This window comes from Sus scrofa, chromosome 7 (assembly GCF_000003025.6).
Source record: "Sus scrofa isolate TJ Tabasco breed Duroc chromosome 7, Sscrofa11.1, whole genome shotgun sequence".
NCBI classification, from domain to species: Eukaryota; Metazoa; Chordata; class Mammalia; order Artiodactyla; family Suidae; genus Sus; species Sus scrofa.
In genome coordinates, this window is record NC_010449.5 from 48857946 (window position 1) to 48872125 (window position 14180).

Below are 14180 nucleotides of genomic sequence, written 5' to 3' on the forward strand. Positions count from 1 at the left end.
CCTACCAGCAACCCCCATGCCAGATGCCAGTCACAAAGTCCAGGCTGTCACCTGTGCCTCTGACCTACCAGCTCTCCATCGGAGGGTCCCACCACCCCTTCCCTGAGTTGGATTTGTTTGATTAATTTGCATGAGCTCCTCCCAGGACTCAGAGAAACATTTTTACTGACTAGATGACTGGTTTAGTATAAAAGGTTATAACTCAGGAACAGCCAAATGGAAGAGTGACACAAGGCAAGGTAGAGGGAAAGGGCCTGAAGCTTCCAGCAGGTCCACATGCTCACCAGCCAGGCAGCTCTCCAAACCCATCCTTTGGGTTTTTACAGAGGCTCCACTACATCAGCATGATTGATTGAATCACTGACTGCTGGAGATGGAGTCAATCTCCAGCCCCTCCCCGCTCCCCAGAGGACAGGCTGGTGGGGGGACTAAAAGTTCCAACCCTCTCATCACAAAGTTCGTTCCCCTGGCAACCAGGCCCCATCCTTAGGTACTTTCCAAAGTCACCACTTTAATATAAACGCAAGCATGGTTGAAAGGGGTTCGTTATGAACATCAAGACAACCTTTATTGCTCTTACTTCTTGGGAAATTCCAAGGATTTTTAGGAGCTCTGCCAGAAACAGGGATGAAGACAAACACATATTTCTTATTATAAATCACAGCATCACAAAGTCTCTCAGCAAAGAAAAGAAATATACCCCCTAGGAGAACTTGTAAAACAGGGGAACATATGTTAAGTGCCAGGCGAATAAGAATTAGAGAAGAAAGGGACAGTACTGGGGGCAGCTGAAGAGGGCTTAGAGACGGTCAGCACAGGCTTCTCTAATAACGACTGACATTTTTGATCTCTAACCACGTGAGCCACTTCGCTACTAGGCACTTCACATGCGGCATCTTTACCCTCGAAACAGCACGATGAGTGGGCACTGCAATTACCCCCAATTTCATAGGGAAAAAAATGTGTCCTTTGGATGTCAAGCAATTTACCCAAATGGTAAAGCCTAGATTCAGATTCAGATCAGTCTGACCCAAATGCAATGACCTTAAACAATGGACAAAAAGATACTGCCTGGAAGGAACACCTAAGACATTCCAGCCTGGATATGTTACCACATCCTACAGCAACGTGTGTTCACAGTGACAACTCAACTGCTGCAAAAACAGCAGGAGCCACATCAGTAACCAGAGCCCCTTTCCTGAGCACCTACTATGTGCCAGGCACTCTTCAGGCATCATCTCCCTCAAGGTTCATAACAGATCTGAGAGGCAGTTTCATGACATCCCTCTACAGATGACAAAACTGACACTCAAAGGAGTTAAAGTCATATAGTTAGAAAGTAGCAAAACTAGAGCTCAGATGCAGGTTTATCTGATTCCCAGGTCTATGGACTTAACTGTGGAAATACTGCCTTCCACTTGTCACAACCCTGGCTGAAGCAGAGCAACTGCACCAGGCAGAAGCAGGGGTCAGGTGAAAAGACAACGAGGGAGTTCCTGTCGTGGTGCAGTGGTTAACAAATCCAACTAGGAACCATGAGGTTTCAGGTTTGATCCCTGACCTTGCTCAGTGGGTTAAGGATCCGGCGATGCCATGAGCTGTGGTGTATGTCGCAGGCACGGCTAGGATCCCACGTTGCTATGGCTCTGGCGTAGGCCAGCAGCAACTGCTCCAATTAGACCCCTAGCCTGGGAACCTCCATATGCTGAGGGAGCAGCCCTAGAAAAGGCAAAAAGACAAAAAAAAAAAAAAAAAAAAAAGACAAGGAGGACCAGGAAGCAACCTAAATGTTTAAATTTTATCCTATGTCCCTTTTCTTGGCAACAGTTAGCTAGCAGGAACCTCACTCTGCTCAGGTATACAGATCCATGCCATGTACAAGGAAAGGCTTGAACGGGATAGAAGGCCTGCACAAAAAGAGATACTGCAGGAAAAGCAATATAGTCAGGAAGCCAAATGGAAGTTTATTCCAATGGAACAGACAACGAAGAATCAAAACGATAAGTGAAAGATTCCCCCGAACTGGAATTAGAGAGAGAGAAGTGGTAAAAACATTACAAAGAAAACTCTGGGTAACTGGATGGATACAAAAGAGACAAGGATGATTTTATGGTCACAAACTGGATACTCATAGGAATGTTCTGGTTGAGGACTAGGAAGTCTTCATTAGGATCATACATTTTTTGAGTTACGTGTCAGGTATGCACAGGCAGGTATGAATTCCTAAAGAGCTTCCAGAAAGACCAAAAATTAAAAAATCGGCGCTGACAAAGTCATAAGTGCAAAGAGCTTGCTATATCTACAGATTTTCAGCAATGACGGACAGCAGATGTGAGTTTGATTTTTGACTGTCCAGTATCCATTCCCCTTGTTCTGGCAACGGCACTTGTTTTCCTGGTGGTGAATCACTCTCAGCCTGCCCTCAGCTCAGTGCTTTGGGCTGGGCTGCAGAGGTGGGCCAGGAACCCCATGGAGTCCGTCAGCACATCCTTTCACCCCGGTTACAGTAAATGGCTCAGGGATGGGCATGTAAGGCCCAGGCCTGTCACTCAGCCTTGACTCAGTGTGTCCTTGGCCACAGTGATTGATTTCGAATGGACGCCTGACCCAATTTGGGTCAATAAGAGTTAAAGAGCAGAACTTTACTGGGGCTGTTTTAAAAAACAGACTTGCTCTTTTCTGCTGGGACTGCTAGCAATAATGATGTCACAGAACCTGAAAACGGCCACCTCTGGCACCAAGAAAGGAAGCCAACATAGATGAAAGCAGAGTCAAAAAAGCAGAAATAGGCGTTCCCTTTGTGGCTCAGGGGTTAACGAACCTGACTAGGAACCATGAGGTTGTAGGTTCGACCCCTGGCCTCACTCAGGGGGTTAAGGATCTGGCGTTGCCGTGAGCTATAGTGTAAGTCGCAGATGCAGTTCAGATCCTGTGTTGCTGTGGCTGTGGTGTAGGCTGGCAGCTGTGGCTCCAAGTTGACCCCTAGCCTGGGAACTTCCATATGCTTTAGGTGTGGCCCTAAAAAAAGGAAAAAAGAAAAAAAAAAAAAAAAAAAGCAGAAATAGAGTAGATTCTAATGACTCTGATCCAGCCGTATGTAAAGCTAGCCCTTTTGTGGATTTTTCAGTCTCTGGACCAATAATATCCCAGGTTTGCTTAAGCCACACTGAATCAGATTATGCATTTTCAATGGAAAGATTCCTGGCTAATCTAATTGCCCAAGCAGCCCTCACTTTGAGAATAAACTGAGTAAAGAAGTAGCCTCTCGACTTTACTTACCCATCTGTTTTATTTTTTTGTTTTTGTTTTTTTTTTTTTTTTTGCTATATGCATAACACAAAAATACCTGCGTGAAATTTTTGCTTAGGAACTTACACTTGCAACCAAGGACACCAAAGCTCACTTTTTTCTAAGCTGTGATAACAAGAGCAAACCAGAAAGATAAAGAGGCTACATAAGCTATACTGGGGACAATCTGAGCTCTAATCAGCTTGTCCCAAACACTATGAAGCTAGATTTATGCTGTAGCACTGAAGATGCCATATTCTAAACTGCTGATGCAAGTGAAAATCCATGGTGCAGAATGTGATGCTGGGAGATAACAAAGAGCAGACACTGCCTATTTGAACATTTCTATAAACAACAGCAAAGAGCATCAGCTCCCAGACCGCAGTGGCAAGAAACTACAGGTATAATTCCCTAGCCCTTTGCAACCCAGATTGCAAGTGCCTGCAAAAAAAACACATGGGGAGAAAAAGCAACCCATCCCACAAATATAGCATGAATAAATGCTATGGAGGAGGAAAAAAACTGAACAACCAGTTTTCTGAGTGAATCTTAGGGCCAAGTCTTGAACTGCTGTATTCTTAGTATTCCGTATCTTTTCATTTGACACTTATATTTGAAGTCCATTGCAGGTGGGATGCTCATTCTATTTACATATGTTTTCTGTCTCCCCAGCTAGAGTGTGAGCCCCCTGAAGTTCAAGACGTTATCTTTCCAGAGCTGAAAGATATCTTTCCAGGTGTCTGATACCAATGAGATGCTTGGAGAAATGTTTGCTGTAAATTATCAGAGTGTTAAACACTTGGGCAGCGCTGAGTTGATCTTATAATGAATAATTCTGCCCTTTTTGTTTCAAATTAATAGCAGTTACCATTTACTGAAGACCGCCTAGGTGCCATATGATGGGCTAAAACCCATACATAAATGATACAGCTCATTCGCTTGGACTGAGTTTATCCTAACCAGGAAGTACAGGTAAATTAAGAGAGAAGATAATGCTTCTTCTTTACAACCCCCACTACCGTACTTAAATAGAAACAGAACGAACGCATGAAGCTTCAGGGTGACGCATTTTAGCTCAACCTAAGGAATACATTCTAGAAGGTACAGAGCTGTTCTACCAAGACAATGGGCTGCCTCTGGAGAAAGTGGTTACTGAAGGATGCCAAGTAGTATTTCAATTAGAGGGCCATCACAGAGATGACGCAAGCATTGGAGGAGCCGCTAATACAGTCAAGCAGAATAAGGAAAGTACCCTAGGCTCTACCCATGAGCCCATGAGTCTGGAGAAGCTGATTAAGTGTGAACAATGTCAGAGCGTACAATTCGTATCTTGCCTTATCTATAAGCCTGGGCTAGCTCCCAAAATACACTGTATTCCCTTATGTCTTCTTGTCTTAAAATGCTTGCAATCTTCTTGAAGATACGAAAAAGTTTCATAATGTTGGCATCCATCATTACTGATGTAGGACATGAAGGAGGGAGATCTGAGTGGACTGTTGGTGCCTAAACATCTAGCAAAGTACAGAACTGGATAACACAGCAGAAAAAGTAGCCAAGTAAATAATCTCCCTATTACCATAAGTCCTTGACTCTGTCTCTTCCCACGCTGTCATATTGATTTTGTAGGTTATGATGCTACATGGAAAAGGAACAGAAACTGAGAGAAGATTGCATAAAGCTTCACTGGGATTTCTTTGCAGTTATATAAGCCTTAACCAAAAACATACACCTCTAAGATAGGTTTGAGGCATTTGATTACAAAATCGTACCCTTAGCTTGTTTTGCTTCCAGTTCGTTGACTGCTTGATAATGATTAAATCTTCCAAGTGGCTGTTGGCCAAGGAACAGCATGTATAAAGGTCCAGCAGTAGAGAAGGCAAAACAAAGCTGGCCTAATTTGAAAAGATACATGCACCTCTTCAGAGGTGTTGCCGCAGCTCAGATCTGATCCCTGGCTGGGGAACTGCACATGCTTCAGGGAGGCCAAAAAAGAAGAAGAAAAAAAAAAAGACAAAGAATGGGAGAAATTATTTGCAAATGATGCAACTGATAAGGGTTTAATCTCCAAAACATATATACAACGCAACAACAAAAAACCAAACAACCTAATTGAAAAATGGGCAAAAGACCTAAATAAACTTTTCTCCAATGGCCAACAGGCACTCGAAAAGATGCTCAACATCACCAACTATCAGAGACATGCAAATCAAAACTACAATGAGGTATGAGTCACAGTGAACATCATTAATAAACCTACAAATAACAAATGCTGGAGAGGGTGTGGAGAAAAGGGAACCCTCCTACACTTAGTAGGAACGTAAACTGGTGCAGCCACTATGGAAAATAATATGGAGGTTCCTTAGAAAATTAATTATAGAGCTACTGTATGATCTAGTAATCCCACTCCTGGGCATCTATCCAGACAAAACTATAATTCAAAAAGATACTTGTACCCCCTATCTTCACTGCAGCACTATTCACAAGAGCCAAGACATAGAAACAACCTAAATATCCATCAACGGATGAACAGACTAAGAAGATGTGGTACATTTATACAATGGAATACTACTTAGCCATAAAAAAGGAATGAAATACCGCCATTTGCGCAACATGGCTGCAACTAGAGAGTCTCATACTAAGTGAAGTTAAGTCAGAAAGAGAAAGACAAGTACCATAGGATATCACTTATATGTGGAATTTAGAATATGGCACAAAAGAACTCTATCTACAAAATAGAAACAGGCTCACAGACATAGAGAACAGACTTGTGGTTGCCAGCAGCAAGGGGAATGGAATGGACTGGAAGTTTGAGGTTAGCAGATGGGAAGTATGACATTTAAAATGGATAAACAATAAGGTTCCACTGTATAGCACAAGGAACTATATCCAATTTCATGACGGAAAATAATATTTAAAAAAAGAATGTGTGTGTGTGTGTGTGTGTGTGTGTATATATATATATATATATATATATGACTGAGTCACTTTGCTGTATAGCAGAAATTGGCAGAACATTGTAAATCTCCTATACTTTAATTTAAAAAAATAAAGTATGTCAAAGAAAGACAAATATACAATATCACTTGTATGTGGAATCTAAAATATGATGCAAATGAATCTATATACACAACTGAAATAGACTCACAGACATAGAAAACAAACTTATGGTTACTAAAGGGGAAAGGATAGGATAAACTGGAAGCATGGGACCAACAGATACGAACTACTATGTATAAAATAGAGAAGCAACAAGGTTTTATGGTATAGCTCCAAGAAATACATTCAAAATCTTACAATAATCTAAAATGGAAAGTACATACATGTGCCTGAATCACTTTGCTGTATTCCTGAAGTGAACACAACACTGTAAATAAACTATACTTCAATTTTTAAAAATGGGATTGGGAATCTAGGAGAGATTCAGAGTGACTACAACTTAGACTATAAAGTGAGGGCACAGAAGGATATGCAGGGTCAGATAAGGAAGAGTCTTGTTAAGGAGTATATACTTCAAAGTAAGGGCAGCAGAGAGTCACTGAAAGCCTTTGGACAGGGGAGAGAAATGGTCGGCTTTGCATTTCTAAAATCTTGCTTCAATTACTGTGGGAAGAATGGATTGAGAGGGAGGAGAGGACCCAGGACACAGAAAGGAAGAAGAGTTAGGAAGCTGCTAGAAGCCACAAGGGAAGACGGCAGCTCACACTGCATCGGTGGCAGTGGGATTAGACAAAAGAGGACAGAGTCAATAAACACTCAATAGATAAAACCATTAGGACTTGGCAGCAGATCCTGCAGGGGGCAGGGCAGAAAGAGAAAAGCCAAGAGTGACCTTGAGATTTCTGGCATGGTCAACTGGGCGGCTGATGGTACTGGGCACCAAGAGTAACCCGGGAGGAGTTCCTATTGTGGCACAGCAGAAACGAATCCGACTAGGAACCTGAGGCTGCGGTTTGATCCCTGGCCTCACTTGGTGGGTTAAGGATCCAGCGTTGCCGTGAGCTGTGGTGTAGGTTGCAGCTGCGGCTCCAATCTGGCATTGCTGTGGCTGTGCTGTAGGCTGGCAGCTACAGCTCCAATTAGACCCTTAGCCTGGGAAACTCCATATGCCACAGGTGCGGCCCTAAAAAGACAAAAGACAAAAAAAAAAAAAAAAAAAAGGAGTGACCTGGGGTGGGAGGGGTTCAGGGACCGTGATTCAGTTTGGAACAGGTTGTATTTGATATGCCCATGTGACATCCAACTAGTGGATAGGTCTAAACTAGAGAGACAAATGCTTATTAGCATTAACAATGATGTCCTTATTAATATACAGACCACACCTGAAACCAGGGGAAATGACAGTATTATTCAGGGAGAATGTATAATTCAACCCACAAGGTTAGGGCAAAAGATTGTGAAAAAGAAACAATACCTTGGTCCCTTACTATTACACTTGACACTTCACAGCGTACAGAGGGCATCTCACCTTAAGCCAGATCACGTGGGTGTCTTGGAAGATGAATGAAATACAAATTCACCGCTGTAGAAAAAGTGACCCACACTGACCCAACCATAACAAGTAGATCAGAGGTATAATAATCCATTACAGCCTGACATCATCCTAAAATGCTAATTCTGATACCATAACACTCACCTGTTGACAAGGCCTCCTCTCGAATCTCATTCTCCCCGGGCTGATGAATATTCCAGGATGTTTTGGGAAGGGAAGAAATTTCCTCGGGCGATGCTAATTTCACCATATCCATGTGATTGCTCTGGAACTGATACCGTGGGATAAAACAGGTCTTGCCTTGTTGGAAAATGTCCCTGATGATCTCTTCCGTCTCGATTTCATCTGGCATGCTCAGAAAGATGGAAATTCTTTTGGACTTTAGATACTGACTGTGGGCAATCACCTGAATGGAAAATGATGCAATTATATTTTCTAAGATTATATGTTGAAAAATTAATGATTCCCCTTAACAGTTTTTAACACTTTCTCCCTTTTCTCTCAACCTTCTCCAGTTTCTTCTTCCTAAAACAAAAAACAAACAAGACGCCCAGCAGCGTGCTACAGTCAGTCAAAGAACGCTGCATCCTGAAGCCTGACTTTTAGTTCTGGACACACTTACTTCTCTGATCCCTTTACATGTCTCTGGCACACCTCTAGTAGGTACAAAAATTCATTACAAAGTTACGATGGGAGTTCCCGCTGTGGCTCAGAGGGTTAAGAACCCCACTGAGGTTCTTAGTGTCTGTGAGGATACGGGTTCAATCCCTGGCCTCACTTGGTGGTTAAGGATCCGGCGTTGCTGCAAGCTGTGGTGTAGGTCGCAGATGCTGCTCGGATCCCACACTGCTGTGGCTGTGATATAGGCTGGCAGCTGCAGTCCAATTCATCCCCTCACCCAGGAACTTCCATATGCCACTGATGCGGCCCTAAAAATTAAAAAAAAAAAAAAAAAAGTCACATGGGGCCCTGCTGCTGTCTGGGGAATTCCAGGCTTGACCCCACCCACCCATTCTAGCAGCTTTCACTCCTGTCACACACTTCCCTAAGAGTCTGTCCTTTCTTTTAACTCAGAACCTACCTCCCACAAGCCTCACTGGATTGTCAGCCTTCTCCACCAAATTCTAGCCTTTTAAGGCCAACTCAAGGCCTAAGTTTTCCTGACTTCTGCAGAACCCTTACAATGCTTAGAGTTAATACACAACTTAACATTTAACTACATGTTGTCATGAGTTGATTATTAACTGCTTCTTGTGCCCAAAATGTAATATCCTAGCTACATTTAAATGCGAATTCCTAGCTATTGTCAACACCTTGCATGCCACGCAATTCTCTTAGTTCTACTGACCTCAGTGGCATTTGCTACAACTCTTCTGTTCAAACGAATGTTAAAATGTTCACAAAGATGCAAGGTCGGGGCGGGGGGGGGGATCCTGGAGGGGCAAAGACCCTCTAAAAGCAAGTGCCACGTTGTAAGAAGGTGGACCTGGACCATAGGGTGAAGGAATCCCTACATGCTCAGTTTAATCATCCATGAGCAGAAGAGGGCTGAGCTTTGCTCCCCATAGAAATGTTAATAATCCCAGAACTTTTCCAGACTCAGAAGTTAGTTCTTAGCTCCCTTTTTTTTTCCTTCCTTTTCTGTTCTTCCCCGTTCTCTAAGCTAAGGAGAAAAATTACTGCAGACATGGCTAATAAATATGACTGCCAGAAAGACACAGGCACAGAAAGTCAAATTATTCCTAATAAAATGGGACACACAGAAGTTAAGGAGATAGAGAACACCTCACCAGGGTCAAGGAAGGACGTTCATTCCATCTTTCCAAGAAGGCCTGAAATAGGCAAAGCAAATGGACTTGTGAAACCCAGACACTGAGCCGATCCGAGGCTCTGGGCACCACGTAAGCTTCTGAGAATTTTAAGTGTCTATCTTGTTCTCTTTAAAGCAGAACACAGACTCAAGAGCTGAATAAGCAGTAATAAACATGAATTAAAATTCAGTGCGAGACTGTGTATACACACTTATCTTTCTTCCTCAAATTTCATTTACATGACAATAAAGAAGCACAGAAGAAGAAAGCCTTGATAGCACTGATAACAAGAGAACAGAGATTCGACTAGTTTCTGGAAGACAGAGAGTGGATGGGACAGCCACTTGCAGACAAAACAGCAGCAGATCCCAACACTCGATGCGGATGCAGGTCAGACTCCACTCTTCCCATGGACTCTCTAGATGACTACAAAAGGCTAAGAAATCCCCATTATCACACCTTCATTCATAACTATGTGCAGACAATAAAAGTTCATCAAACATTTTAGAAAGCCAAAACACAAAAAAGGAGGATTTTTTTTAAAGGGGGGAGGGGATGTAGGAAGTGATCCAGTAGAAAACTGAGATAATTATAATTCAGAGAACACAGATTTTTTTTTTAATTCAAATTACTTTTCTCAGACAAATTCAAGAAGACAGTTGCATCTATAAACAGATGTGTTTCCAAACAGGCTGAGAAAATAATCAGAGAATTTAAAAAAAAAAACTACTTGGAAAGTAAGGTTACCAAAATTAAAACAATTAAGGAAGAGACATCGATCAATCTAAGATTTTTACTATTTGATCCACAGGAATTACAGAAAGGAAAAGAAGTAATCAAAGACATAAAAGATAAAGATACAGATCTTCAGATTGAATGGAGATCATGAGTGCTAAGCAGAACAAGGAAAAATAACTTTCAAGTTGAAATTCAAGCTACCAATGATATACAAGGGTAAAGACATTACCTAATACATAAAGTAGTTAAAAATTTACCTCATAGATATTTTCTCCCCCCAAAAAAGGTTATTTGAGAATATACTCTAATAAGATAAGAAGGGAAAGAAAAGAAAGAAAGAAGGCACTGGATACAAGAAACAGCACTAATTCAGAAAGAGTAAGAGGAAGCCCAGGGCAATGGCTATACCACAGGCTAGAAGGCAAGCAGACCAGAGGGAGCAGTGGGCTGGAGTGCTTTCAAGAAGAATGTGGATTTATATTAACCAAAAGAATCTCGTTCCCATTGTGGCTCAGCGGTAACAAACTGGACTAGTATGCTAGAGGATGTGAGTTCGATCCTTGGCCTCGCTCAGTGGGTTAAGGATCCAGTGTTGCTGTGAGCTGTGAATCCTGCATTGCTGTGGCTATGGTGTCAGCTGGCAGCTGCAGCTCAGGTTCAACCTCTAGCCTGGGAACTTCCATATGCCACACATGTGACCTGAAAAAGCTAAAAAAAAACTACTGAAAGATGGCATACAATGGCATGTTCTTGTTCTGCCAAAAAGAAAAAAAAAAAAAAAAAGGCAATCAGAATTCTACAACACAGAGCTAAAGTGAAAATGTATAGTCCAAATGTGAAAACTAAACATGACATAATTTCAGACAATTATAAAGCATAAGAAAAAGAAAGTATTTGGTATTGACACTTGAAACATTTCCCTCTCAGTCCAACGTATCTAGTGACGTAAAATTATACATCCTTTTATTACGTTTAATGATATAACTTGGTTCTATAGTGAACATCATCTATATAACCCAAAATATTATCAATACTATTCACTTGAATTTCAAGCTTAGAAATCAGCCACAGAAAATGCTCAGTAGACTCATTACGACTATAGAACAGGGTACAAATATTAAACAAAATTGACAATGTATATATAATGATACAAGTGTCAGAAACTTGCAGATCGAATCGAAGATTGAAGACAAAATGAGTACAGGGGCACTAATTTCCTCATCATATTTAGTTGAAGAGTCCAGATCAAGCATAAAGCTGAATTTATTTTCTATACATTACTTTTCTGATAAATTTCTAAATTATTTTTAAAAAGTATTGTGTGAATAAGAATAAACATGCCTTCCTTAAAAACTACTGGGAGAAAGGCATCATTTAATACTTTTATTGAACATGCACGATGGCAAAACATGGCTCTACTCACAGTAGTTTGATGTTTGGGGCGTTGATCCATTAGTCATGAAATCAACAGTGGTTTACAATCAGCATTTTCAAATGATAGAGAAAACATGAAAGTTCATTGCATTTAGCAAGAGTTTATGAAACATCTGGTTGTGTCGTGAAACACATTACTGACATGAATGCATTTGTTTGTATGGGGTAAAATGTATTTATTACTGAGTCATGAGTCTGCTTTTTTTTTTTTTTTTTTTTTTTGTCTTTTCTAGGGCCACACTGCGGCAAATGGAGGTTCCCAGGCTAGGGGTCGAATTGGAGCTGTAGCCACCAGCCTACACCACAGCCACGGCAACGCAGGATCCGAGCCACATCTGCAACCTACACCACAGCTCAGGGCAACGCCGGATCCTTGACCCACTGAGCAAGGCCAGGGATCGAACCCACAACCTCATGGTTCCTAGTCGGATCCGTTAACCACTGAACCACAACGGGAACTCCAATAGTCTGCTTTTTCATTCTTCTCTCTCCTCCTCTGATGCCAGCTCAACCTACTGCTAGCTGTGGCTCTGCCTCTAAGTGCTACTATTCCCACCTAGAGTTTTTGCATTCTAATCTACTACACACAAAGAAACCAAACTCAACTCATCTTCATTTCCTCCAAGCCCTCCAAAATCTGCTCCCACACCTACATTTCTTGCACCTGGTAATAGTAAACACCCTTTATCCCCAGTTCCAAATTTTGGAATCATAGGTGACTCCCCTTTTCCAATATTTTGGAACCTCCATGCAATAAATTTCCAAGGCCCACTGATTCTCACTGCACAGTCTCCCATTTACTGGCTTCCCTGCCCAAGCCCTTGTTTACATCTCACCTGATATCGCAACAGGGCCCTACTGGTCTGCATTTTTTTTTTTCTCTTTCTTCCTTCCTCAATCCATTTTCCAAAATGCTGCCAATATTCTTTTGCCAGATGATATATCAAAAATACGTAGGGAGTTCCCATTATGGCTCAGTGGAAACAAATCCAACTAGTATCACAAGGATGTGGGTTCAATCCCTGGCCTTGCTCAGTGGGTGGGTGATCCGGCGTTGCTGTGAGCTGTGGTGTAGGTTGCAGACACAGCTCAGATCCTGAGTGGCTGCGGCTGTGGCTGTGGTGTAGGCCGGCAACTGTAGCTCTGATTCAACCCCTAGTCTGGGAATTTCCATATGCCCCAGGTGTGGCCCTAAAAAAGAAAAAAGAAAAAAAAAAAAAAATACGTGAAGTACTCAATATATAACATCTCTTTAACACAGCTCTTTAACCCTCACAATAGTCCTGAAAGGATATCATCCCTTTCACAGAAAAGGAACCGGATAAGGGAGCAGAACGATGAGGAGACATGTCCAAGGCCTTATGCAGCTCAAATGCAGTGGAGTCAGATTAAATCCAGATATGCATAGTTCTAAAACCCGTGTTAAACTGTGTCTTTCCCTCTCTTGACAAAATATTTCTGCACATGTTCACACATTCTATCTTCCCTTCACCTGACAAAACTCATCTCGTACTTCCAAACATATCTTAGACATCTTCCTACAGAAAGCCTTCTCATTCCTCCTCCCCTAAGCTACTAGGGGAATTTTGGTGTTTATGTTTCTAAAGCCTTGGTGTTTATGTTACCATGTATCTGAAAGTGCTGCAATTCTTCATTCACATATCTGTTTCCTCTTCTAGACTCTCTGTTCCTTTAGAGCAACAATCTTTTTTTTTTTTTTTTTTTTTTGTCTTTTTGCCATTTTCTTGGGCCGCTCTCGCGGCATATGGAGGTTCCCAGGCTAGGGGTCGAATCAGAGTTGTAGCCACCAGCCTACGCCAGAGCCACGGCAACGCGGGATCCAAGCCGTGTCTGCAACCTACACCACAGCTCATGGCAACGCCGGATCGTTAACCCACTGAGCAAGGGCAGGGACCAAATCCGCAACCTCATGGTTCCTAGTCGGGTTCGTTAACCACTGCGCCACGATGGGAACTCCAATCCTATCTTTTTTTTACCCCAACCCAGTACAAAGCAAAATATAGACTAATGTAGGCCTTCAATATATGTGAACTAATTAGCTAAATTTTAAGCACCTGGAGAGTAAGGCTAAGCTCCTATATTTCTCTATATCCACTAAAGCAAGCAATACTTTCTTCATAATAGCTTTAAAAATTCCATTTGAATAAATATACTAACATCTGCATAGATCACCTCCTGCACACCTATGCATACGAAGAGTGAAGTGAAATGCTTGTATTTGCTTTTATGGCTTTAACCCATAGGATCCTTGAATTTGAGAAACTAATGAATGATAGAATAGTGAAGAGCAATTAAAAAATTCTTAGGACAGGAGTTCCCAACGTGGCTCAGTGGTTAATGAACCCGACTAGTATCCATGAGGACGAGGGTTCGATCCCTGGCCTTGCTCAGCAGGTTAA

The 14180-nt window shown here is 41.9% G+C and overlaps 1 protein-coding gene across 8 annotated transcripts in view; it reads right to left on the reverse strand.

Annotated features, from left to right (window-relative positions):
- The window catches only part of LOC102167410 (5-formyltetrahydrofolate cyclo-ligase), a 155975-nt gene that overhangs the window by 140428 nt on the left and 1367 nt on the right, over nt 1–14180 (reverse strand). For 5 of the 8 annotated variants that reach the window (XR_002345772.1, XM_021098847.1, XM_021098846.1 and 2 more), the window contains exon 2: nt 7922–8183. Coding sequence is in view for 7 of the 8 variants with exons in the window: in XM_021098847.1 (XP_020954506.1) it covers nt 7922–8183 (262 nt within the window). In the remaining variant the exon portion in view is untranslated. Of the gene's footprint in view, nt 1–7921; nt 8184–8555; nt 8679–8858; nt 9204–9567; nt 9787–14180 lie in introns of those variants that run through there. The other 3 variants (XM_021098852.1, XM_021098850.1, XM_021098853.1) reach the window with 3 other exon arrangements.